The sequence below is a fragment of the Heliangelus exortis genome, chromosome 1, assembly GCF_036169615.1.
Source record: "Heliangelus exortis chromosome 1, bHelExo1.hap1, whole genome shotgun sequence".
In the NCBI taxonomy this organism is placed as follows: Eukaryota; Metazoa; Chordata; class Aves; order Apodiformes; family Trochilidae; genus Heliangelus; species Heliangelus exortis.
Window position 1 is genome coordinate 30564551 of NC_092422.1, and position 25593 is coordinate 30590143.

A 25593-nucleotide genomic window follows, 5' to 3' on the forward strand; every position below is an offset into this window, starting at 1 on the left:
GTAAGTGAAGCTCAGGTTCGTGACCTGAAAGTGTACAAGCCCATGGGACCCAAGAGGATGCACCCATGGGTACTGAGGGAACTGGTGGATGTGGTTGCTAAACTGCTATCTATTCCAAAAGCCATGGCAGTCTGGTGATGTCCCTACTGACTAGAAAAGGGGAAACACAACCCCCATTTTCATAAAGGGAAAGAAGGAGGATCCAGGAAACTTTAGGCCAGTCAGTTTCACCCCTGTGCCCCACAAGATCATGGAGCAGATTCTCCTGGAGGCACAGCTGAAGCAGAATAATAATGAAGGGGTGATTTGGTATAACCAGCATGGATTCACCGAGGGAAAATCATGCCTGACAAATCTTGTGGCCTTCTATGAAAAGGTCACAACATCAATAGACAAGGTAAGAGCTTGACCTTGACCTGAGCAACGCCTTTGATGCACAACATCCTGGTCTCCCAGCTGGTAAAATATGGGTTTGATGGATGGACAACTTGCTGGATAAAGAACTGGCTTTACAGCCACACCCAAGAGTGGGTGTTGGTGGGTCAGTGTCCACGTGGAGGCCAGTGACAAGTGGAGGCCCTCAGGGATTAGTGTTGGGACCACTCCTGTTTAACATCTTTGTTGGCAACATGGACAGTGGCATTGAGTGCACCCTCAGCAAGTTCACTGGTGACACCAAGCTGTGTGGTGTGGCTGACATGCTGGAGGGAAGGGATGCCATCCAGAGGGACCTTGATGGGCTAGAGAGATGGGCCCATGCCAACCTCATGAAGTTCAACAAAACCAAGTGCAAGGTCCTGCATCTGGGTCGAGGCAATCCCAAGCACTGATAGAGGCTGGGCAGTGACTGGCTTGAGAGCAGCCCTGAGGAAAAGGACTCGAGGTGCTGGTGGATGAGAGGTTCAACAGGAGCCATCAGTGCACACTTGCAGCCCAGAAAGCCAACTGGATCCTTGGCTGCATCAAGAGAAGTGTGGCCAGCAGGTTGAGGGAAGTGATTCTCCCCCTCTGCTCTGCTCTCATGAGACCACACCTGGATACTGCATCCAGTTCTGGAGCCCCTGTTACAAGAAAGACAGGGATGTGCTGGAGTGTGTCCAGAGAAGGGCCATGAGGATGATCAGAGGGCTGGAGCAGCTCTACTGTGAGGACAGACTGAGAGAGTTGGGGTTATTCAGTCTGGAGAGGAGAAGGCTCTGAGGAGACCTTATTGTAGCCTTCCAGTATCTGAAGGGGGCTACAGGAAAGCTGGGGAGGGACTTTTTAGGATGTCAGAGGGAATGACAAGGGGAATTTTAGGGACTGGGGGGAATGGATTCAATCTAGAGGAGGGGAGATTTAGATTGGATGTTAGGAAGAAGTTCTTCACCATGAGGGTGGTGAGACACTGGCACAGGTTGCCCAGAGAGGTGGTGGAAGCCCCACCCTGGAAGTTTTTAAGGCCAGGCTGGACAGGGCTCTGAGCAACCTGATCTAGTGGGAGGTGACCCTGCCCATGGCAGGGGGGTTGGAACTGGATGATTTTCAAGGTCCCTTCCAACCCTGAAAATTCTATGTTTCTATGATTGAGTAAACTGATTTCTTGCCTGGTGTCTCCTCACACGATTCATACAATGCTTTACTTCACCTGACTGGAACTATGGGTTTACCTTTCAACCCAAAGACAGTAAAGCAGTGTTCACACGTTCTTCCTGGACACCAATTTAATGCTGTAAGAAGTGTGCCATCTGCTGATGCACTATTAACTAAACCATTCCTCAAGTGCCTCCCCACAGCCACTGACCAAGACCATTCTTAGCTGTGTTAGATGAAAAAAAAAAAATTAAACAAATGAAGTTTCAATGAATATACAAGAAATGACAGCACTCTCAAAGCCAGTGAAATGTATTTTATTTTAAGCCACTGCTAAAACAAGGACAAATTTAGTGCAACCTGGAGTTCATAATCTGAAAACTGAATATAGTTAAATTACTAAAATGGCAAAACTTGTCACCATTATACAGTACAAGACCTTCATATTCATTAAGTACAGTTACATAAACATTTATAGTTATTCAAACTGCTTTTGGTATACAATTGCATCACTAACTGGGCTGTGAATTACTGTAACACTGCACAAATAAGCAGCGGTTCCAGCAAATTATAATAAAATTTAGTATTAAATACTAAATTAAATTCAGACATCACAACAGAACAAAGGCCCCCTGAAACTACAACTCCATCTATACAACAGGAATGTACAAAGATGGTACAAAATAAAGTGACTACAGTGGCTGGACTCTGTACTTGTGTCTTCAGAGCTCAAGTACAGTAAATGCTTGACAGTAGTGGCTCTTGCTGAAAAGCCAAAATTCTTACACTAAAATCATTCCTGAATCTTGTGTTTTTCTTTGCATACTAAACTGCATAAATCTAAGGGGCTTTGCGCTGGTGACAGTGTTTACTACTTACTGTGTTCCCATTTCCAACAATATGTGGCTCTTTATAGAAAAGGTCCCAGACAAAGTTACATTAGAAAATGTAATGTTTAAAATCTGATACCACTTTTGGAGAGACCTAACTGGTCTCGGAATGTGGGTTACTGGGTTTTTGGTTTTTGTTTGTTTTTTAAAAAGCTTACACAATCTTTCAAAACTCAAGAACAAGCGTACTACACAAACTGCATTCAAGTACATCAACTAAACTACTTTTTTTATTGTGAGACAGTAAATCTTAAATTTTAGCACATGGGTTTGACTTTTATTTGGTTTTTATTTTAAGGCTTTATGCACACTTCTGTATTATTTATGCACCCCTTCTGAATATTTAAACGTTTTTTAATATGGCCACTTCTGATTGTTAATTTATAGAGGGAGTTATTTTAAAAGTGCTTTTTCTAGACAATCTTACAAAAGATCCAAACACTTCCATTTTTCAGAACACTGAATGTATTTTATGAAGTGTTTGAGACAGGGTGTCACCTGGAACACCAACATCATTGTATATATTTTACTCAATGTAAAAATTAAATTACCAACGCAGCTTTTCCATATAGAAAAAATGCAAGGGGAAACCAACTATCTTATTATGTTTCTTTATAAAGCAGAGTTGTCTGCTCTAAATGGACCAAAAAGTGGCCCTTCACATTTTCAGTTCACATATCTGGATATGTGGTCAGGAGTTTAATATTATTTAAGACCTCCATTAGGGCTACTAAATCATTTTTTTCCTTGATATAAACCCAGTCAATAGCTATGTAAGATTCCATTTATAAAAAATATTTTTGGTGCAACTATTGTCTATTTAGCTTTTTGAATGTAAGCTTTGGGAATCACACAATCTTCTGCCTTTCTCCAGAAAAGTAATCAAAAGAAAAAACATTTCACTGTACTAGACTACTGCATCTTCATATCCTGATATTCCACTTGGTGAGAATGCAAAGTTCCAATACCCACAGCAAAATTTAATGCCAAGGCATTGTTTTTAGTATTTCATTTTCTTGACATTTCAATTTTACAGGTAAATCTAAATATTATTGCTGTCTTAAGGGGAAGATGTTAGAGAATAGTTTTGAAGTTTTCTCTGAAACAATGTCAAAAGTCAAGCATAAAAAAAGGGAAGAATGAAGCACGGGTGTGTTGGAAGAAAAAATGAAATATTCTAGACAGTTTTTGAACAGCTCTTCAAAAATACTGAAAAAACTAGTCCTGTTTTCCAAATACAGGAATTAAGATTCTTCCCCCCTTGCTTTGGGCTCTAGAGAAAAATGATCCCTGGTGCTTGGCACTGTATTACCCAAAGCAAGACAAAAGATCTTATAATGGTTCTAAGTCTTTTTGTCACATGGCACACAGATCTTTCAATCAGTGAAGAGATATATGAAGTGAGGTAATAAATGATGAATGTAACAGAATTTTAAGGTAGCGGTAAAAATTCATATTCTAAGTTCATGTTGATGAGATCTCCTACATGTATAGATCCATACACACATCTTTGTGTGGAGACACATGCGGGAACACAAAAATTCCCACAAATAAATCTTTTATTCTGTGAGAAAGATGAACTTTGCTAGATCCAAAGCAGAAATCCAGATGCCATCTGATAAAACAAACCAGGTCTTGGTAAAAAGATTATTGGAATGTCTTCCTGAAACATAAAGGCATTGCAAAGGGAGTGCTCCTGAGTTTACAAGCGTGACACCTTATGGTAATTTAGGGGGTAGGGGAAATCAGAATTTTATATATTCCATTAAAATTCAAGAACAGATTTAGAGATTTTATCTCTGTCCTTGTCAACTGTGTATTTTTCTACAAAAAAGCTATTAAGATTCTTCTGCTCATCCAAAGTAAGTAAGAGTCCATGATTCTCCTGCAAGTGATACGAGATTTGAGGTGGCCACATAGTAATTACCAGCACATGCCTTTTTCTCTCAAAGGATGTACAAAAACACAAAACCCAAGGAGCATTTTCAAACCACAGGATATGTAAAGGTCCATATTTTCCTTCAGAAAGAAAGGCAACTCAGCAGTGCTGGTGAGAAACATATTAGACTGCTAAGAAGACTTGATCGGAAGTGCCTTTAAAAAAAATAATTCAGTGAAGGTAGTTCAGAAAAATGCAAAATCAATTTGCAATAAATTTCCCCCTTATATTTCAGTTAGCTTTCTTTGCTAAATACTGAAGTGCTTACTGGGTAACAAAATTATTTGTGAAAGGAAATCTAATATATGGAGGCTAAGAAATAAACAATTGGACTGTCAAAACAATGGCCAAAATCCTCAGGAGACGCTGTTTCTATCTGCTACTTTTAACATATTTATGAGAGAGACTAACATACAAATTCCTTGACACATAATTAATGTCACAGAAGTATCTGCATACAAAAAGCTCAGCAAGAAATTTAGCCATTTAAACTCGATTGGCAAGCTTCAGGAAACCTTGCTAAAGAATTATGTATGTAATTCTGCTCAGCTATAGACTCTGCCTCTCTACCAGCAGTCACCAGCTCTGTAGTAGTCAACAAAAAGGAACACTTATTTGCACCTCAACAGTTTCAGACTCTCACATCAGCACACAGTTAAGCTTGATAAAGGTGGCCAAGAAGCCAGACTGCATTAAGGGGCTGCTTGGGCAGGTCACCATCTTCTTCCTGGGAATGGTACCCCCGTGGGCACATAACTACTGGCCAACGTCAGTGTTTTTTTCCCTTGTCTGCAAGCAAGGTATTCCAGAACAGACTTTTGCAGAACGTCAGTGCTCTTAGTCCCACTGTGAATACAGCACACGTACAAGTCAGAAAAAAAGAGCTACCCTGGCACAGCAGGAATCCTGAATATCATGCCTGAGACTGTCTCCTCTGAACCACTATCATAGACGAGATTTTTTTAATATAAATATTTCAATGGTCTGAACACAGCAGTAAATACAAGTTACGCGCGGGTGGACAATACCGATTAAGGACTGAATAAACAACCATGTGCACAGTATCACAAAGCACAGCACAGCTATTTTGACTTTCACCTCAAGGTCTTTTAAATGCTGACAATTACTCGAACATTCATTAGTCTAATTTTACTTCACGTGTCTGTGTTCTTACTAGCTCCTTTCAAAAGAGGAATGAAGTTTAGAGTGTTGCATCTTTGGATTTCTCAGACATTTTCCAGAAGCCAGCTGACCAAAGACTTGTTTAGAGCTTGCTCTCCATCAGATTCCTTCTCTATAATTTCACAATATTTCAGCACCGCTTGCAAGAGATCTCCAACTTTCCAATCTCTCTCTCGCAGCCTTCTGGAAAGCTGAATGGGAGACAGGAGAACACAAAACAAAATATTTTGACCAGCACATCCTGATTAACAGTTCCAGAAGTTATTCTCAAAACATTAGCTCAGAAGAGATCAGTTGTAAGGAGTTAAATCGTTATTCCCACATCTATCCAAACAAAAATTTCCACAAGAATCAGGCAGTTTTCTTTAGGGCAGTTTTCACAAATTTTTCTTCTGGGGGCAGTGACATTTTTCAAATGATGTGGTGCCACAGGTATGAGGGCTGTGGTTCATCACGACTGCAGAAAACAGGAAATTCTGAACACAAGATTAAGACATTTGCCACCCCTCCCATGCCAATAATGCACATATAAAAAGGCAAGACTCAGTCTTAATAAAAGGATGTGGATTTTCTTTTCACAACATATAGTGTGGTTTGTGTGGCACAGATGCCACCCTCAATGAAAACAGTGTCTCCAGAGCTGGGAAATAATAACATTTTGAGGAAGAGGAAAAGGTGAGGGTTAAGTTAAACAATCAGTTGGGAGCAGAGATCAGTGTGTCTGAAAACATCCTTTTTCATCCAAGGTCCAAGAAAAAATAAAAATCTTCCTTTGCTTGTGTGTCAAGCTACATATATGGAAGAAAGCCTACCCCAAGGCACCAATGAATTTGCCAGTTTGCACAGGTTGAAAACATCTTCTCGCTTAAAATAAAATAAAAAAAAAAGCCAAAAAAAAAAAAAAAAAAAAAAAAAAAGCAAAAGAAAAAAAAAGCAAAAAAAAAACCACACAACAAAAGCAACACTCACAAAAACAAAATTTATTCTCTGAAGCTTTCTAGACAACTGTCAAAGCTGTGTTTATTAAACAGAGTTTAGACACTTACTCTACTTTTTCTTTGAAACTGTAGAATTGCGTTTTCTTTATTTTCCCTACCATAACATTCTATATATTGTTTACAAAAAAAAGTAATAAAAAGCATTCAGTGGAATATATTCCACAGCTACAAAATTAAAAATTTCTGCTGTTTCTTCTATGAGACCTGTCAGATTGCAATATGAAATTGTATTGAAAAATGACAAGGATTACAATCTCTCTGCTTCTTCACCTAAGTGATGTTCCAACTGAAACAAGGCAGACAATGGGCCTGGCAGAAAAAACATGAGCATAAAAACACGTAGAAAACAACTAGCATCTTGAGTAAACAATTAACTTAAAAGAGAAAAAAATCATCCTCTGTAATCTTGAGTGCAATATATTCTGAACACTGAAACTTTTCAGTGAAAAAAAAAAAAATTTTCTACATAAAAAGCAGATGGAAATCTGTAGTTATTTCTAAGACTTTTAAAACGGAGAGCAGGAAGGAGGAGTTTTATAGTCTACAACAGATAATTTTGTAAACAGTGTTTGTTGGTTTATAAAAGAACAGTCATTTTTCTTATTCCAGAGGAATGTCTGGCTGATGCCCAAAGACCTACTTCAGCAAATACAGTACAAAACTTCTCCTCAAAGAAGAAGATACCACTATAGTAAGATGACAAAGCTGGAAACCTGGGTTAGCTAATCTTTATATTTTAATTTAGAGCTCAACATTTAATCCCACTGTTTCTTTAGATGACTGTTTCTAACTGACAAGTGAAATATTGGAGTTTACTCAAAATAGACACCAGGAATCCTAAACCAGCAAAATAAAGTCTGATTAAGGACTAAATATACATTTTATTGATCCAGGCACTTGCATATCCATGCTGTCAGACTTCTCAAAGAAATCAAGAGCTATCTTTTCTACTTTACTGGTTTCTTGTTCCATCTCCTAACAAATGTATTTTGTTTCACACTTAGGTGTTTAACTTTTTTCTACCTTGCCAAGCATAACAGGTATCCTTAAGTAACAGTTCATACCCAGTTGCAGCAAGTAATACCCTGCTTGACACGTGCTACCAGTATCTTTGTATTTTACACAGCCACATGGCATCAGTGGCTCATTACCCTGCTGTGATCAGCAGCTAACAAGCCTTTCCTCCCTTCCAGAACCCACCAACTGCTTACAATGAAAATTTCTGTTTTCAATATGTTCTAAAGCCTCAGCTCTTTCCCCATGTAACTGAGCTGATTTACCAAAGTACCAAAACCCCTTAGCTGGCGAGAGATCACAAGCAATTCAGTTTTCTGCTGAGCTGCAGTGCCCTCTGGAGGTGCTTCTGCAGCTTTGCTACTGACAGAACTGAAAATGACAACTTCTAATTTAAGGCCCTCAGCTTGGGTCAGAGATCATTCCTATTAGGAAATGGGACAGAAGAAAAAACGGGTAATCCTCCCCTTTTCCCGAGCCCAGGGTGGAGAGAGGATTTCAATTCATTTAAAAATAACTGCATTTGGAGAACTAAAACCTAATCTATACCATTAAACAAATCAATTAAGTATTTTAACATTTTCAGGACTGCATGACTACTGTCTGCCTGAAAGTCTGTTTTAATCTTTAGGTGTCAACTGAGTATCAATTTTGACTGAAGTGTCAAGCAGAAAAATACTATAATTTTTAGGAGTGCATACATAATAGACAATGTTATTTTCCAGAGTGCTCTTCTCAGTATGTTTTCTTTTTAAGGTAGCATGGGTGTTGTTCAGATACTCAGCCAAATAATAATAGTTTTCCAGAGTGTCTTCAGGCATTGGCTCAACTAATAGCATCACAACTTCAAAACTACTAAGACCTGGCAGAAGAATGAGAGACTCAAGGAAAAAAATTAAAAAAAGAATCCCTTGCTTTATATTTTTTGTCTTACATGTTATGTTGCAGTGGAAGATTCAAGTCTCTCTCTTGCATACACACACACACACACACACACACACAGAGGATATTTCTATTAAAACCTGGGGGTCCTACCACTACTGTCTATTTGCAACACTGCAATTCACATATGAAAGCATGAAATAGGCAGACAGATCTTCAAATGATGAAAAAAGGACTGATGAGGTCAGAATGATTCATTAAACCCAGAACATTCACATCAAAAGAACTTCAAGAGAATGCTGAACCAGGCAGGTGAGAACAGAAAAAGTGAAGAATTCTCTTCACGTGAAGACACTTACAAACTGTAAAATGGAAGAAACATGGGAATGCAAGGATTAAATCCAACTGTTTCAAATAAAAAACAGAAATGGAGAAAAGTATTCTCAAACTGCCTTCTAGTTTAAAAAAGCATGAAGTCCACTCTGAACTAATATACAATAAAATATATTTCTGAAATAATTCTAAATGAAATGCAACAACCTCCAGAAAAAGAACACAGGGGATATATTTTTCACTTGCAAAAAAAACGTACCCCAATTTTCCGAGTTATTTTTAATGAGAACAAAATAACTTCCTAATCTTGAGATAGAATACATACACCACACAGTTATATGGGGAAAAAAAATTAACATTCTTTTCATGGTCTTCAGAGAGAGAAGTCACTGATAGGAAAATTCCATCCAGGTATGAGCTGGACTGATTTCTAGGTGCCTTTCACACTCTTAACACAAACCTTCAGTACCCAAGCACCATGGGTGCAACCCATTCACCTAAGCTGAGGAGTCTATTTGACCTCTACTTCCCAGTCACTACCCTTTTCTGATGAAATGGTGATGGGAGCCTTGAAAAGCACCAAGGCAAAGACTCCACACTACATTTCAAAACTGAGAGCAAGCTTTTCCTCTCTTAATAAACTGCTAAGCACATTGTTCTTGCCAAGATCTTAATTGTTAAAAAACTATTAATGGTATCACATTACCACTTTCTCACAGCTTACCAGGACACATAATAAAAATGTTTGATAATTTATCAATACTAGCAACCTCATCACAGAGACAATGCCCATATATCCATTAAGCTTGTTTTTCAGTAGCCAGGTAATGATAAAATAATTCCTTGGTAGATAAAAAAATTAGGGTAAATGTAATAATTGCCAGATTATCATGTACAGTTAAGTGTGTAACCAGAAAGGAATATTTTTTATGCTAATAAAAAGTTTCTCTTAGACGTCTGTAAGAACAGTACTCAGGTCAGTACCCATAGCAAAATTTTTACCCTTCCCTAAGAGACACAAACTGCTAATTCCAAATTCTTTAAACTTTTCCTTTCTCTTTGGTCACATATTAAATTTGCTCTACAAAACCAAAATAAAAGCACCTAAAAAAAGGAAACAATTATATTGAGCCTTCTTTCTTAATAACCTTGCAGTTGCTCACAGAACAAAAATATACTTGATATTAACTAGACCTTAAACTTCTTTCTGGTAAGAACATGTGCATTTGCTAACAAAAAAAGAAACTGAGGCAGAACACATTGGCTCTGCAATTAAACACAGAAGCAAATTCTCAGAAAGATTCAATTTACAATTAAAGACTCAGTACATTAAATACTTAGCAAAAAATCCTTGGAAAAAATATATTTTATACATAACATACATATTTTACAAACAAAAATGCTGCAATCATATCCTCTTTGGAGTAAAACAAGAAAACCAACTTGTGAAACAAGTAAATTCAGCTTGAATACTGTCTTACATATGGTACATGCACAGGCTAACCAGGCTGTTCCATTTTGACATCTCAGGATTCAAATAATTATTTTCCTCAACAGCAAATAACTCATTACTGAGTGGCAAATAAAGTAGCAGCAGCCACTGTATCACAGCACATGGAAATGAAGCAAATCTTTCCCTTTTCCCCCCAGCCCATCAAACCCAGGTACTTACAAAGACAAATTCCCTTGTGGCACTGTCATGAAAGTGAAGATCAGACACCTCTGTTTCAGAAGCTGCCAGCCACTGGAGTGTGGCTCTGAGCTGTAGGTCCACTAGATTTGGTTCCAGATCAATATTGGCTACTGCTAAAGTCTTTCGAATTTGCTCCGAACCTGATATTAAAATTAAAATCCAACATATAGCTTCAAATTGTTTAAAAAAAAAAATCTGTGTAAGTCACTGTTTAGACTACATAATCTTAAAAGCTTCAGTTTACTATGGACAGATAACATGAAAAGAAAGAAATTATTCTGAAGTGGTTTTGTACTTTCACATAAGGACATGCTGTTTATCCCAATTACAATTCTATGCTGAGTATTAAAAGACACCTAAACTTTAATGTATATTCCAACTGACAAGGGATTTATCACTACTTTTTATTAACTAAACAGCAAAGGCTCTCACATTGTTCATCAGTCATTTCCACTTCCAACAGATACTTTTTGCCATGCTTTCATCCACTAAATTTTTAAAAACTCTGTATTTCAGAATTCTTTCCTGTACATGTAGGCTGATCAGACTGCCTGAGTTTTTTCAAAATATACTGCTATTTTTACTGAGGCCTATTCAACTTTTCAACTCTTCCTTTACAGCAAGAGCTCTAAAAATTAACACAGTACTGAAAGAGCAGTTGCAATGGTGACACACAGAAGGAACAGTATTGTCACCTTCTGGTCCCACTCTGAATTTCTGTGTCCAGCTATCACAGTAATCCTTTGTCACACTCTCAGAATCAACTAAGCATACATACTGTGTTCTCCAAGTTGTTCTTGAAGTCTCTACTTCCAGATTACTAGACTTAACTCTACAGAAGCAAGGAATATATTTGCAATAAAAACATACATTCATGTGCAGCTTACCTCCTACCTCTCAACTCTTCCAATCAAGCTTATGAAAACTGAGGAAGGTCTTTGTTCCCTACTGGCAAAGTTATACAAGATGAATTAGATTCTCCCAGCAAGTAAATGAGAGGGAAAATTAACTAGAGGAACTGTCAACATAAGTATGCCTTTGGTAGATATTAATCTTGGAGCCCCCAAATCTAGTATCTTTATATGAAAGAGAGAGAATTCATGATGCTTACTGGATGGAAAGCATTGTGGTTAACGTATCCCTGGGAAATTTTGATATATTTTTCTAAAATAGCTGTATATTTGGAAATAACAAGGTTTTGTTTCAAATTCTTTGGTGAAAAAGGCATAGTCAACTCATAGTCAACTCAGAACAAGCCAGATATTACTAGGTATAAATGAAGAACAGCACGTCCAAATGTACAAAACAAGGTACAAAGATTTTCTACCTAGAATACTACATGGTTCTACAATCAAACCAACAGAAAGAGATTCCAAAATAAATGTGAGATTAAAAATTTCAGCAGAAAAACCTTAGTACAGTATAAAGCAGTCTGATGCACTCCGGGATATACCTAAACCATGTCATAAAGTAAAATGAAGCCCTATTTTTATCAAGCAATTTGAACATTTGAGGTGCTAGAACTTTCTCAAGTTGAGACCAAAAGAAAGCAATACTACACAGGTAACCTAGATAAAACCTACAGAGCAGAAAATGTTTTAATTATTCTGAGGAAAAAATACTTACATACTTAGTTTACTTTTATTTCCTTATAATCTTACAGTCAGATCTGATTTTTTTAAAAAAAAAAATACATAACCACATATCTTCCTGCTTACATCAAGACTACCTGAAGATATGCAACATGGCTGCATGTCCCCTGTAAACCTGTAACAGAGGTTTCTCAAAATGCTTATTTCATCTTCAGAATATTCATAACAGAGAGAAAAGCTCTGTTACAACTTGCTCTAACATCAGCTCATCTTTAAGTCAGCCTCATACACTGTATAGTCAGGCTGTTCTCATTTCAGTTAACAACCTTTAGTACTTCAATCAGACCAGAACTGGTGCAGGCATACTCTACAAATCAAAAAGCTGTAACAAGATTCTGGATAGACCCAATTTCATATTTCACTAAGAAGAAAGAGAATATATCAAAATGTACATTGGGCCAGTTTTAGTAGCTTCTTCAGTATCTCAACATAGTTAAGCAGAAGCGTAGCCATGGCTCCTTATCAAATACTTTACAAAGAAATTATTTTATGCATATAAATTTACACTTCCAGCAAGCTGATCAGAGTTCACTATGTTACTTGTTAAATACATGTTTAAGCATCAGAGATTATAATTTCCCAAAGGCTGAAATGTTCAGTGCATTAGGTGTATGTTGGGCATTACTTTGCAGATATATTCTGACACTTGACAGGCATGCATTATGATGAATAGGGATAACAGGGTTGCCACCTTATTTTGCAGACTACAGAAGCAAAAAATTGACAAAATACTTCATGTAGAGTGCACAGGTCAAGAACAGTACTATATGCTGGAACTGACATTACCTTCCACAGCATCCTTGGAGTCTTCATCTTTATCTTCTGTACCATCACTGCATTTTTAAAATAAAACAAAAATTAATACAATCCAATATATGCACAATAAATGTAGTCAACACTACAACTGTAATGAAGGTTAAAGGATAGGAAGGTCATAAGAAAACCAAGAAGTGATCATTACAAGAAGCTTTGCTTCTCACACTATTTCTTGTTGGAAACAGATTTATCGACTTCACAAGATTTGCACTTAGAGAAAGGAGGGAAGGAGAGAAATAAGAGAAGGGTGTTAAAAAGGAGGACTAATTTAAAATAAGAAAATGTACTGATTTTAATTAATAGGACAGTTAGTTTTGATTCATATGTAAGAAGCCTGAGCCATCTTATGTCACAGGTCTGAACAGCTAAAGGTTATTCAAAGCTGTAAGTCACATGTGTTCTACAAAAATCAGTTACCAAGCAATTTCAAAAGTTTCCACAAACTAAAGAAAAAACAGAAATCCTGTAGGAAGCAAGCTCTAGTTTTTATTAAAAAGTAAATCTAAAGACTTGTAAAACTGCAAGCAAGAACATGCACAAAAGGGACCTCTGCAAGCAGAAAACACTCATCAGTTTAGCACAGCAAAATTTAACCATTCAGTATGGATTAATTAATGAGAAAAGTATATGTGATTAAGTGAGAAGAGTGTGAATAATGTATCAGCATAAAAAATACACTGTATTTTTGCTTTCCAAAATGATGGTTTCATGCATTACTTATGAGGTGCCCATCTGGTTTATATTTCTCGACTCAACCAACCTGTCTGATGTTGGAAAGGATAAATTCTCCTCATACAAATCCCCTTCTAAACCAAGACTGCTCCAGCTACTGCTGTTACCATTACTGCCAGGAGAAGAAGAGAACACAGCTGAACTAGAAAAGAACAATAGCTCAAACTAGAACCTTCATTTTCCTTAGAGCTGTTGTGTCAAGACATTTAATGCAAGAGCACAAAAAAGTCCTATAGAGGTTTGCTGAAAGAATTTGCTATTTAGATCAGCAATGTGCACAATAATGCAAAAATGGTACATTTCAGTACACAGGTGAAAGTGCTAATTTGTACTTAATTTTCTATTAAAGTGCTATCAAGAATTCTGTCCTCAGGCCTAAGCACACTGCTCATTATTTACACAAGCTCATCAATTCCAGTATGATTACTTGTAGGACTATGGTTTACAACTGTAATATTTGCTTAAGGACTAGCTAGGAGTTCATAAAATTATATGCTGTGAAGGCAAGCTGCATAACTAAAATAATTTCATTTAATTCCAAAGAGCCAGTAATGATCCCCAACAGCCTAGAAAGGGATTCCTTGAGCTAAAAATTAACAAAAAAAAAAAAAAATTCTGAATGTTGTCCTACAAGCTGATCTTTTAAGCATAGGGGGGGTTATAGATCAATGAAAACAATACTAAAAAGATTATTTCACTCACATTCACAAACATACTGCATTTATACCATGACTACATTGAAACCAAAGCAAAGAACAAAAAAAGTGAGCATGTTCTACGCATTTTAGGCATTATAATTAGCAGTGTTTATTATCCTGGGCCTATGTACAAGACTGTGCTAGTCATATGATTAAATCTCTGTTCTCCAACTTCATACCACCCCCAGAGCACATTTGGAAGTGTTCCAAGAATAGCTCAAGATAACCATCATTCTTTCAGAAAGCTAGATTGTCTACTACAGATGGCATGACAAGCCATGAAGTGATTCCAGAGAAAAACTGCTGCAAGAAGGTGTTTTCTTCACCTACATTGTGTATGAGTGTTAAAAAGCCCTTCTTTTCCAGTCATTCCACTCAAGATAAATAGTAAAATTTAAAATTACAAATGGTGGAAAGAAACATTTCAAGTGCCAGACATTAACCACTTTCAAGAGTCTGCCAGTAGCACCTATTAGTGTCCTTTGCTCTTCAGGATGCTCCCTGGATCCTAATTTCAGAACAGTAACAGCAGGTTAGAAAGCCTGCAATATGAACACGCCTTAGCAGAAAAAAAATTTGCAAAGCTGCAGGTGCTTCATTCAGAATATCCCTATTCATATTCACACTTGCTTATTTAGGCATCATGCAGAAAGATCAATCAAACAGCTCTATCATTATGCAAAAAAGAAAAGTAAAATAAAATTAAAGAGCAGAAGCTTCCAAAGAAATCAACTTGATTTGCATAGAGAATGCAAACCTGGTCATAAGAACATTTCTCAAAGTGCTGTGTGAGACTATCACAGTATATATGAAGTATTACATTTGATTTGAATTACACGTCTATAAAAGATTTATTACAGACTATTGAGATTAATACTTATACTTTTCACTCAGCCCCAGTTCTTGGACTAAAGGAAAAAATATTTCAACCTAACATAACGATGTCCTGTACACTACTATTTGGAATAGGTAAGAGATTAATAGATTTCAGACATCAAACGTGGGCTGAAATAACCACATACATTAAACCATATGATTACAATGCATGGCAATGTAGGAGACTTTTTTGTAACGCAGCCTTTATTTTATTTTGAGATGTCACATTAACAGTCTTAATTGAAAGTAAAGTCCTGCAGTTGCTGAACAAGCAATAAACAGACAAAGGTATTAAAATACTTCTAAAATGTTTCATGCAGCTCTTCAACATGAGTCAGCAGAAGAATTACAAGAAAAGGCCTCATCTTGTGTATATATATATATATATATATATATATATATATATATATACATACATATACACACACACTATATATATATATATATATATGGGAACTATAACTCAGACCATCTGCTTTGAGATTCTGCATTATTTACAACAATCAAATCCATGAGGCTACTGCTTGAATTATAACCTAGCCTGGATGCTCTGATTCACCCCCTGGAAAAGCCTGTGTCTATACCTATACGTTAATTACAGAGCAAGCTTAAGACTATTTTATTTCTAAATTTAACTAACTAAATTAGCTAACATGAGGCATGCAAAGGAAAAGATACAAGCATTCCCCTGCATTACTGACTTTACAAAAGTCCAGTAAAGAACTTTCGTTCCTGTTTCCACTCAAATGGAACAGCAGAGATCATGCTTTGATACTTCTTTCCAAGTTGCCTTGCTTGTTTACACAGTTTAATCCTCTGCAAATTATTGTACTACAATTTTTATACTGATCTGAGATGCAAAGGGCATGCACTGTTTCAACAGAAATACCAGAAAAAAAGTCTTTTTTTCCTGAAGCAAAGCTAAGCAAGAGAAATTGAACCAGACCACTATAGCTTGTATTGCGGTGTTGTTTTCTGGGCACTGTGCTCCCGTGGACCAAAAAAATTTAAACTACCCTTAATGGAATCCCCAGGTTTATGATTAAGCAGACAATTTCCAAAATGTCAGCTAAAGGAGTCTGAAGTACCAGTATTTACTGGATACTACAAACAGCCTGGAAAATACTGCAGGAAGGGAGAGGTCCTCCCTCACCCAGCAAAACTTGCTTAATGTTCACTAAGCCACTTCATTCTACAAACAAACTGGTCTAATGGTATCTGGTACTTTGAAGATGGTACAAAAGAGACTGCTGACAGCTTCTCAGACAAAAGAAAGGCATTTGTTTTAAGAAGGAGCTGCCAGGAGAGCAGTGGTACCTGACAGTAGCAGATTTCAATGTTTCAGATGGGCTTGGTTTACCTAAAATCAGCACAGTACTTTTTAAACAAAAGGCCCTGACTATAAGAATTAAAAACCCAGAAAAATCACCAAACTTTTAACTGCTGTAACTGCATAATGAATGCTCCCTTGATGACTGAATGGCATTTTCCTGTTTAATACAGCAATTTATGTTAAAAAGAAGAAAAAAAAGCAATAAATCTTCAATACTACCATGCAATTTTTTATTTCCTTAGAGCATGCTACAACTGTTCCACAAAAAGTGCTATTATTGAATTTTATTTTATTATAGACATTTTCCCTGCCCAGTATCTTTTTACTCAGGCCAATAATCCCATATCCTGTCACTTCCACCTCAGCAACACAAATGAACACGTGTTGTTACCCATCCAGTTAGCTTTATAAAACCAGCTCATCATTTCACACAAGCCACTTTCTTCTGCCAAGACATTGATATCCAAATTATACCTCCCCTTCTGAGTAAAATTTTGATTTAGGTGATTCCTCCTCTAACGAGCCATAGATTTTCTTGCAAGTTCTAGAAATTACTGTCTTTTCATTTAGATCTGTTTATTTAGGAATGATAAACAAACAAACACAACCTGGGCACTACAGGTCCAGCAGGTTTTTAGTTTTGTTTTTCACACTTTATTTTTTCAGCATCAACTAACCTATACTTTATGCGCTACTTGTAACTGCCAGCATGCTGAATAGTCCTGTTTATACTCTGATTTTCATAATGTAAGTCCAACTCATTTTCACTCACTCAACTGATTATGTTTCATTATAAATTACAGCAGTAGTTCGACTAAAGTATCTTTTAAGGAAAATGTGAAAAATATTCTAGACATTTAAGCAAAGTTTCACTTTGGTACCAAATAACCTATTTGGTACCAAAAGGAAGCATGTCTCCCATATTTTCTTTAATCTCAGTAATGTGTGTGATAAAATTAAAATAAAACTAACTAAGAAGAAAAAAACATCTCCCTCACTCTGCTCTTCTGAACTTCCCGAAGTAACATAAATGATACATCAAGCATAAAAAACTAAGTTTGCTCATTCCTCTTTTAGTCCTTATATAAAAGCTTGGGGTAAAAGTCTCAAAATTTTTCCCTGGCCACTGACTGGCAGTCATTGCAGATTTTTAAAATCCCCATTCTAATTTTTGTTAGTTATCAATCAGTCAGGGGAAGTGTAGTGAGAAGCTCTGTGGAAAAAGTTACTACCCTAAACAGGTATGTTCAGATATTACTCACCTTTAAGCTCATGGTTAGTAGTACATAAATAGTCCATCAATATCAGTTAGAACAGCTTATAAATTCAAGTCCCAAAAAAGACAAAAACAGCTGTTAAAGCTTCTCATGTACATTAAGCTCGTATTACTTATTTTCAAGAATAGATTAATTTACATAAAATGCATTCTCAATGATTAAGTTTTAGTATTTCAGAGCACAGCTTATAAACAGTACTTGCAAGGTGTATTTTATACATGATGGCTGTTTTTATAATGCCTGCATCTTTTGCAAGTACTTATATTACATATATAGTTTTACTTGATGTGACTCCCTGGCAGCAATGACAGTACACACTTCACATATTTTACAGTGTACAGTAGTATGAAGATTCATGGGCAGCAACATTTTCTAAGAAAATGCAAACATAATATTAGATCAATTTTTAATAAAAAAGTCATTGTGCATTGAAGACAAAATAATCTCTTCTCCTCTAACCCCCAGGGGGCAATCACTTGATGCAAAGTTATTTGTTGTTAAGGTAAATGCTTAACTGTATTAACATGTTTATAGTTACCTGTCACTGAGGTGAAGAAAACTGCTGCTCTCATCAGGATGTTCATCTTCAAAACTTAGATTTGACCAACTCCCAGTGCTATCATCACCAATACTAAGACTCATCTGCTGGCTAACAACAGATTCAACAGAGTGAAATCCTTCCCTTCCGACAGAGCTAAACAAAAAATGAAGACAAAAACATCACTGCATTTCATGCCAATCTGCATTAGTTCATTTACAGCCATTTAACATCAGACTTTAAATTCTAAGAAGAAGAAAAAAAATAAATTCAAAGGGCTTAGGACAGGGATTGTTATTTGGAATCCTTCCTCTAGAAGACAAAGGGAAAGGCACAAGTAATTCTCTGGAAGATTATTTGCTATAAAGCATAGAAGGTACTGTAGCATTAGAGAATGTTTCTCAACGTAAACTTTTAAAGCATAAGACTCACCATTTTTTAACTTGTTCACCAAAGGACAGTTTGGCTATTTTTCCCCTGCCTGCTTTCAGTACAATTACCTAGGTGGTTTGCCATTGTAGGCAATGTGCTTAAGTACATGCTGATGTTTAAAATGTTAGGATTTCACTCTTTAAACAAGTCTTTGTGTAGATATTTCCTGCTTCAGGAAAGCGTAGCAATGCATGACTTGCACAGAATTTTTCCCTCAGGAAAGGAATTTAAATGCTTTATCCAAGATCCAATCAAGCAAGTATAATCAGTAAAAGGTAAACTTCAGAATCCACTTCAAAAGATCCAGTTTTATGACCATAAAGAAATTTTAACTCCTTATTTAAAAAGTTAGAATAAGAACATGCAGTTATGTCTTTCAGTGGAAAACTACTTATCTATGAAACAACAGAAAGTTCAAGAAAAATTATCCTCCTACTATCACCACTCCAAGCAGCCACTATTCACTCTAATTTCTATTAAGAAGCTAACCTTAAACACATCACTTTAAGCAGGAATTTGTGCAGACATACATGGCTTGAACTGGAACCCACCTGGGAAAGGTGATTTTTTTTTTTCCCCATTTTTATTTACAGTTGGTACCAGCAGTAGCAGCAGCAGTTCTTTTCACCACAAAAGGCAGGTTCTCAAGAAACATGTACTACATACCATACATGACAATATAAGAAAAACTTAGAAATTTTGTCATAGCAAAACCCTAATGTCACCTACAGATAATAAACAGTATGTCTTTGAACCCTGCACTTTATTGCTTTCATACTCAAACTAGAATTTTTAAATAATATTTTTTAAAGTTATTTGGGAAGTGTCATCTTTGATACTGAAGGTATAGAAAAACAGCTCCATGTTATTATTTTTGTGTCACACATAAAGGACTTATTACTGTTGCACAGACAGCCAAAATATATATCTTATGAGCACTTTTGTGCTGCTGGTAGGTATGTATTTCATACCAAACCTTGAGAAATTTAGTTCAGTCCCACTGTGGACTTGAGAGAATGAACATATATATTATTCACTGTGATGCCAGTCCCCTCACTAGAAACCAGGAAAAGAAACCTGCAGATAAGATGAGGAATTCCTACACACAAAACAAGCACGAAAATTATTGTTATCATAAATTGAAAAAAACATGTTAAAGATTGCTCTTGGACCTGATAAAGAGAAGATTACAAGTCACTCTGATCATTGCAGTGTTTGTTTTAACAAACAGTTGCTGTTAGCTGCAGTTACTGCAATACATATTTTCTTTGGATAGGCCTATTAAATGAAACATTATAACGGGCTTTGCTGAATAGTGAACGTATTTAACATTTGAAAGTCAGTTCTCTGTCAATTTTATTACTATTTTATAAGCAAAGGTGTGTTTTATTAAGTTGTTTTTCTTCTTAAAGGGGTTGTGGGGTTTTTTCCCAATAATAATGACTTATCACAGCAAAGTTACAATCAAATGCTGTAATATAGCTTCATGATATAAAGTAATGGTTAGTTTGGCTGTATCAGATTGGTGCTACTGACAAAACCAAAATTAAACTACCTTTATTTTTAATCACAGATGACAAAATACAGGTAAGGAACAAACCTTAATTCTGTCATAGCTCACAGATTAACCAAACCTGTAAGGTCTATTACTCCTTACTATAGGAAAAAATAATGGTACTTCAAGTTGAAATAGCAAGTCCCAGTTACTAATCATCTACTGGAATATATGTGTGCTGATATACACAGAAACCTTGGCTTCAAGCTCCCACAGGTGGAAAAAAGTAATTTTTTTTTCTAGTTCTGAATCTTTTAAATATCACCAGACTAATAAAAAAGAAACCATTCAATACTTAAAAGTGTGTATTTCTGAAATAATAATGGTAATAAAAAAAATCCTTTCTGAGCACATATTTGTATTAACAATCCTTCTTTTTCTGGTATGGAATGCAACAAGCAAGAGAAAAATAATATTACCTTATGTTAACTGCCTGACCAATATTAGTCATAGCTGATGTCATTATTTCAGTAGTAAGGCTCTCAGCAAAACTGACTCCATCTTGTCCAATACCACTGTCAGCTGCCAGACTTGTGTAACTCAGCTCTCCTTCAGCTTTCTCTATGGCTACAGCAGCTCCCTTGTCAGAAAACACTGTCTTCTGTTCTACATCAACATGAATTTTAGGAATGTCAAGTTGAAGCACTCTTGATTTTTGACAAGCACTGCCCAATCCAGCATGAAGAAAATGCCTCACTGGAATGGAGGATTCTTGCACAGGTAGATGATGAGATGCACTCTCACTACAGTACCGATGTTCCTTCATACTGCAGCATCTACAGACAGTTCCAGAAAAAGGAGACAGTTTCTCAGTATATGAGAGCTTATCCCCATTTTTTCTGTTCTCAGCCACATGGAGAACAGCCGACTCTAAACTCATTTCTAGAGTATCATCTGCTACTTTCCTAGCGTACTCTTCTATAGCTTGAATTATGCTTTGACTGTAGCTGTTTTCATTTAAACTGCCCATACTATGGTAGAGTTTACGATCTGGGGAGAAGGGAAGAAATGTCCTAGAAAATCTTGTTTTAATAAGATCCCCCGTGACTTCATCAAATTCAGTCTTTTTATACAGACAGGAATCTGTCAGAGATTTTGGCAAACATGCTCCCGACATTTTCAGTTTCTTCCTGACATCACAAGTGATACTGCGAGCAAGGGACTCCGAAAAATTTAACAGCTCAGCACATTCCATTCTCTGTGTGTCAATACTTCTTTCATATGTTTGGTCTTCACAGCGATGAATGCTGCTTTTCATGTGCTGTACTGCATCTTTATTCACTGCTTTGATCAGCTCCAGCTTCCCACTGACCTGTGTGTTTTGACCAGGAAATGTCTTTCTGTTGTACCTCTGTTTGGTTTTTCTAGCAGCTTGCTGTAAGCCTGATTTGATAGACCTGTAAGCAAGCCTATTAGCATATTGATCCATTAACAGTTCAGCATTACCACCTTCTCTTTTCAGCACTCGAATTATATGATCTGCGTATTCATCAGTCACACTTTCACAGCTGGGGTATTTGGAAGTCAAACCTGCCATGCCTGAGCCTTGTGGTAAGGAAAGTACAGATGAGTCTCTCTCCCCCAGCCACTGATCCTGCACTGGACCACACCGTTCTTTTGAACTGTGATCTTTATCACCTTTTCTCACATAAACACAATCCACCTGACAGTTAACCCGCTTCAACCTCAACAGTTTACAATGCCTTGACTTCACTATTTTCTTGGCTTCGTTGATGACTTTTCCTGCCATATCACCTGCATAATTACATAAGGAATTACAGGTCTCTTCCGGGATATTTACAAATGCAGCATATCCACATCTTTTGTTTTGCATACCTAACTGAACCTCTCTGTCAGCTTCTCTTACATTGCTTTTACCATCTAAATGGGAAGCAGCCATTTCAGTTGCTATTGAAATTATATGGCTAGCTAAGCAATCTGCATATTGAACTGTTTTTTCTGCACATTCCTTTTTCTCCACAGGGATTTCAGAATGATATTCATCTTCACTGCTTTCCACTTCTTCAGAAAGCGACCGCATGAGTTTCAACATAAATTCCTCATTTTCCAGAGCATCGTGTTCTGTTTCAGACAAACCAGTAACAGATGGATTGTAAGGTGTGGAAGGTGGTGTTGCAGGTGCAAATTCCTTTGCTAATTCTCCCTTGAGTTTCTTAGACAGTTTTCTTAGGTTCCTCTCAGAACTACCCTGACACGGTACTAAAGGAGTTGGTGGGGGTGTATCAGGCATTGCACAGGTATTTCCATCTTTGAGATTTGATTTATCTTCTACCTGCAATGCTTCCTCACTGCCCAACATGACTGAAGAAAACCTATTTGCATGCAGAAAACAATCAGCCTGCTTGTAAGTCAAAGGTCCTGATGATGGTTTCTGAGTATCACAGGTTTTTGAGGGCTTGTTTAAGTATGGTGTTGAGTAGCTTCCTGTCTCAGTGAAGTCCTGTAGAACATGCTTAGCAAAAGTCACAGCAGAGCAAGGCGGTGGTGATTTTGCAGAAAAACTGTGTCCTTTTTGTTCCTGCCAACAATCTTTAGATTCTGAAAAACACTGAACAGAATGAGTTGGAGCAAGAAGAAATTTACATGGATTATTCGAAGGCATCTGTTGTTGTTCTACAATTACAGAAACATTACTTTGCTTCTCAGCCTCTTGCTTCTTTGTCACACATTGTCCTTTTCTACTGCTATCTGCACAAGTCTCTGAGGTCACATTACATGCTAAATTATCACGTGTGTTGCATAACACAGCTTTACTTTCATCCACAGATTGTTTTATGACATACTTGGCCAAGTGATCTGCAAACACATTCTTGGGGAAATCTTCACCAATACATTGCGTGTGAGGCTTTTTATCTACTATTTTTCTTGTTAAAAAATCTCTATACTCTTCTACTGCTTTTGTTACTCTAGATGAGGTTATGGCTTCATAAGCTTCATTCACTATTATATCTACCATAGTCCCAGAGAAAGTATTAATGCCTTTTGACCCACTTGTTAATTCTGTATTGTTCATTCCAGATCTGTTGTTTGCTTGCTTGGTATCATTTTGGTTATGTGGGAGTGACAGAGTACTTCCAGTACTTTGACTGTGATCTGAAGTTAGATACACATTTCTGAAAGAAGTGACTTCTTCCTCTCTCTTTCTGCTTGTGAAAAATGGATGAGTGTAATCTTTGTAGACTTTTGTACTGTCATCAGAATTTGAAGCAGTGGTTACTTTTGCTTTATAAGCATCAGAGGAAACCTGATGCTGACAAAGAGCTCTTCCAGCTAAGGGCACAGGTATTGAACTTACAAGACCAGAAGTGCAAAATAGAGCTTGCTGTACTGTATATTCCTTCTTGGAATCTTGGGCTGGCTTCAGTGCCACCCTATCACTAAAATTAGGAAAAACTGTAGAAGTCTGTGTTGACTCTATCATACTTTCTGCACTCACGTATTTAATGTTGTCCATGGAAACACTAATGGCTGCTTGTGTCGTGAAGGTCACATCAACCTGAGATAGTTCAATAAAAGCCTCCTGAATGACAGACTCAGACAAATCTCTGGCATACGATCTTACCACTTTGTCTTCATAATCAAATGATGAGGGCTGGGCAGCTGTGGGTGTTGATGGGTATGAAAACTGGCAAACTTCCATGATTCCTTCAAATACAAGTTCCTCAGCAAGGTCTGCTGCAAACCTGGCAACAGTGTTGGTGAATATTTGTTTCTTTACGTGCCGCAGTTCTTTCAAAGCACCAGTTATGGCTTCACTCACCAAAAGGTTTGCTATCCCACTAATGGCACGTTCCTTCAGAGAGATTGCTCTACGTCTTCCAATCTCATAAAAAGCCATTTGGAAGACAGAAGAAGTCAACCTAGCAGCCAAATGACAAAGTGCATTGGTGCACGAAGAAACACCTTTTTGCAGGTCTTTAAATGCGCTGCCAAAACTTTTTTCAACTAATTCAGTTGCAAATTTTTGAATGCTATCTCTGATCATTAACGACTTATGTTTAGATTTTGCTTGTTTATCTGGCTCCCTATTTTTCATTTTGAGATCTGCAGCTTGACCTTTTTTCTCTTTCCAAGCAATTCCTTTGTGTTTCAAGTAATCTCCTGCACATACTTGGCCCGATGAGGACTCAGAATGAAAAACAGAACCCAATATTTCAAAGGAAACACTATCAGCATATGCTGAGTAACTATTATAAACTGCATCATGGTGATTTTGACCTGTCCCATCTCCACCAAGACTAATTCGACATAAACACTCAGAAGAACCACAGCTCCCCAGTGGACTGAAAGCTGATGATCTAATAGGGCTGAACAAGGCTCCATTCTCTTCCCCTGATGTTTTAACTGGACGAGGGGAATCCGGGACATCAAAGATGCTGCTATATGGTGATTCTGGTTTACGAGGAGTTGGCTTCCTTACATTGGCTGGGAGAGCGGGACGATCAGACTTGAATTTCTGAGGGTTCATTGTAACCCTTGCAGAAGACAACTGTTCATGTGCAGTCCTCCTTTTCTGGGAGGGATTTCCTAGAATGGGATCTCTAATAACTTTGCAAGAGTTCTCCAAGGCTTGTTCCAGGTCATCGAACTGATCAAAACTATCAAAAAATTCACTCACTTCTGAGTCTGAATCCTCTATACCATCTTTCACTACTGGAATTTTTGGCAGTTGAAGTTTTGCCTTCAAGCTTTTTTGATACCCTTCTTCATCTAAGAAGATGATGGGGCTTGGGCTGGAGCAATCTGACTCAGAGGATTCAGCAGGAGAGGAAGAAAACAATGTTTTACGTAAAAAATTAACACCTTGATCAGAAGGATTATATGGCTTGTAGAAACTCCTTTGTATCCAAGGGTCAGAAATTGAGGTTGTAACTGAATTTTTTACTGAGGACAGTTCCTTAAGCCCCAAAATATCAATTAAAGTAGAAGATCTGGCAGATGACTTCCGACGTGTAGAACCCACAAGGATCTTGGAGTCAGCAACTTCTAAGCTTTGAGCAGGAATGGTCTGTGAAGCAGCATCTCGGTGGTTCTGAGAAGTATAGCTGCTCACACCTGTGAAGAAAGACGGAAAAAAATGAAAAAAGATTGCTTAAAAAACAGTAATTTCTGCAGAACTACAGAAAAGTGGGGACAGATTTTGATGGCATCTGCTGGGCT

General features: G+C 37.1%; 1 protein-coding gene across 9 annotated transcripts in view; it reads right to left on the reverse strand.

Moving 5' to 3' along the window:
- Positions 1-1873: 1873 nt before the first annotated feature.
- AKAP11 (A-kinase anchoring protein 11) overlaps positions 1874-25593 on the reverse strand; it is a 41897-nt gene continuing 18177 nt past the window's right edge. For 3 of the 9 annotated variants that reach the window (XM_071740109.1, XM_071740122.1, XM_071740161.1), the window contains 6 exons: positions 20832-25488; positions 18426-18581; positions 13732-13845; positions 12942-12988; positions 10483-10643; positions 5345-5774 (listed from right to left, as the gene is read on the reverse strand). In XM_071740109.1, coding sequence (XP_071596210.1) covers positions 5628-5774; positions 10483-10643; positions 12942-12988; positions 13732-13845; positions 18426-18581; positions 20832-25488 — 5282 coding nt within the window. In that variant the 3' untranslated portion in view covers positions 5345-5627. Of the gene's footprint in view, positions 5775-10482; positions 10644-12941; positions 12989-13731; positions 13846-17872; positions 17928-18425; positions 18582-20831; positions 25489-25593 lie in introns of those variants that run through there. The other 6 variants (XM_071740140.1, XM_071740132.1, XM_071740115.1 and 3 more) reach the window with 4 other exon arrangements.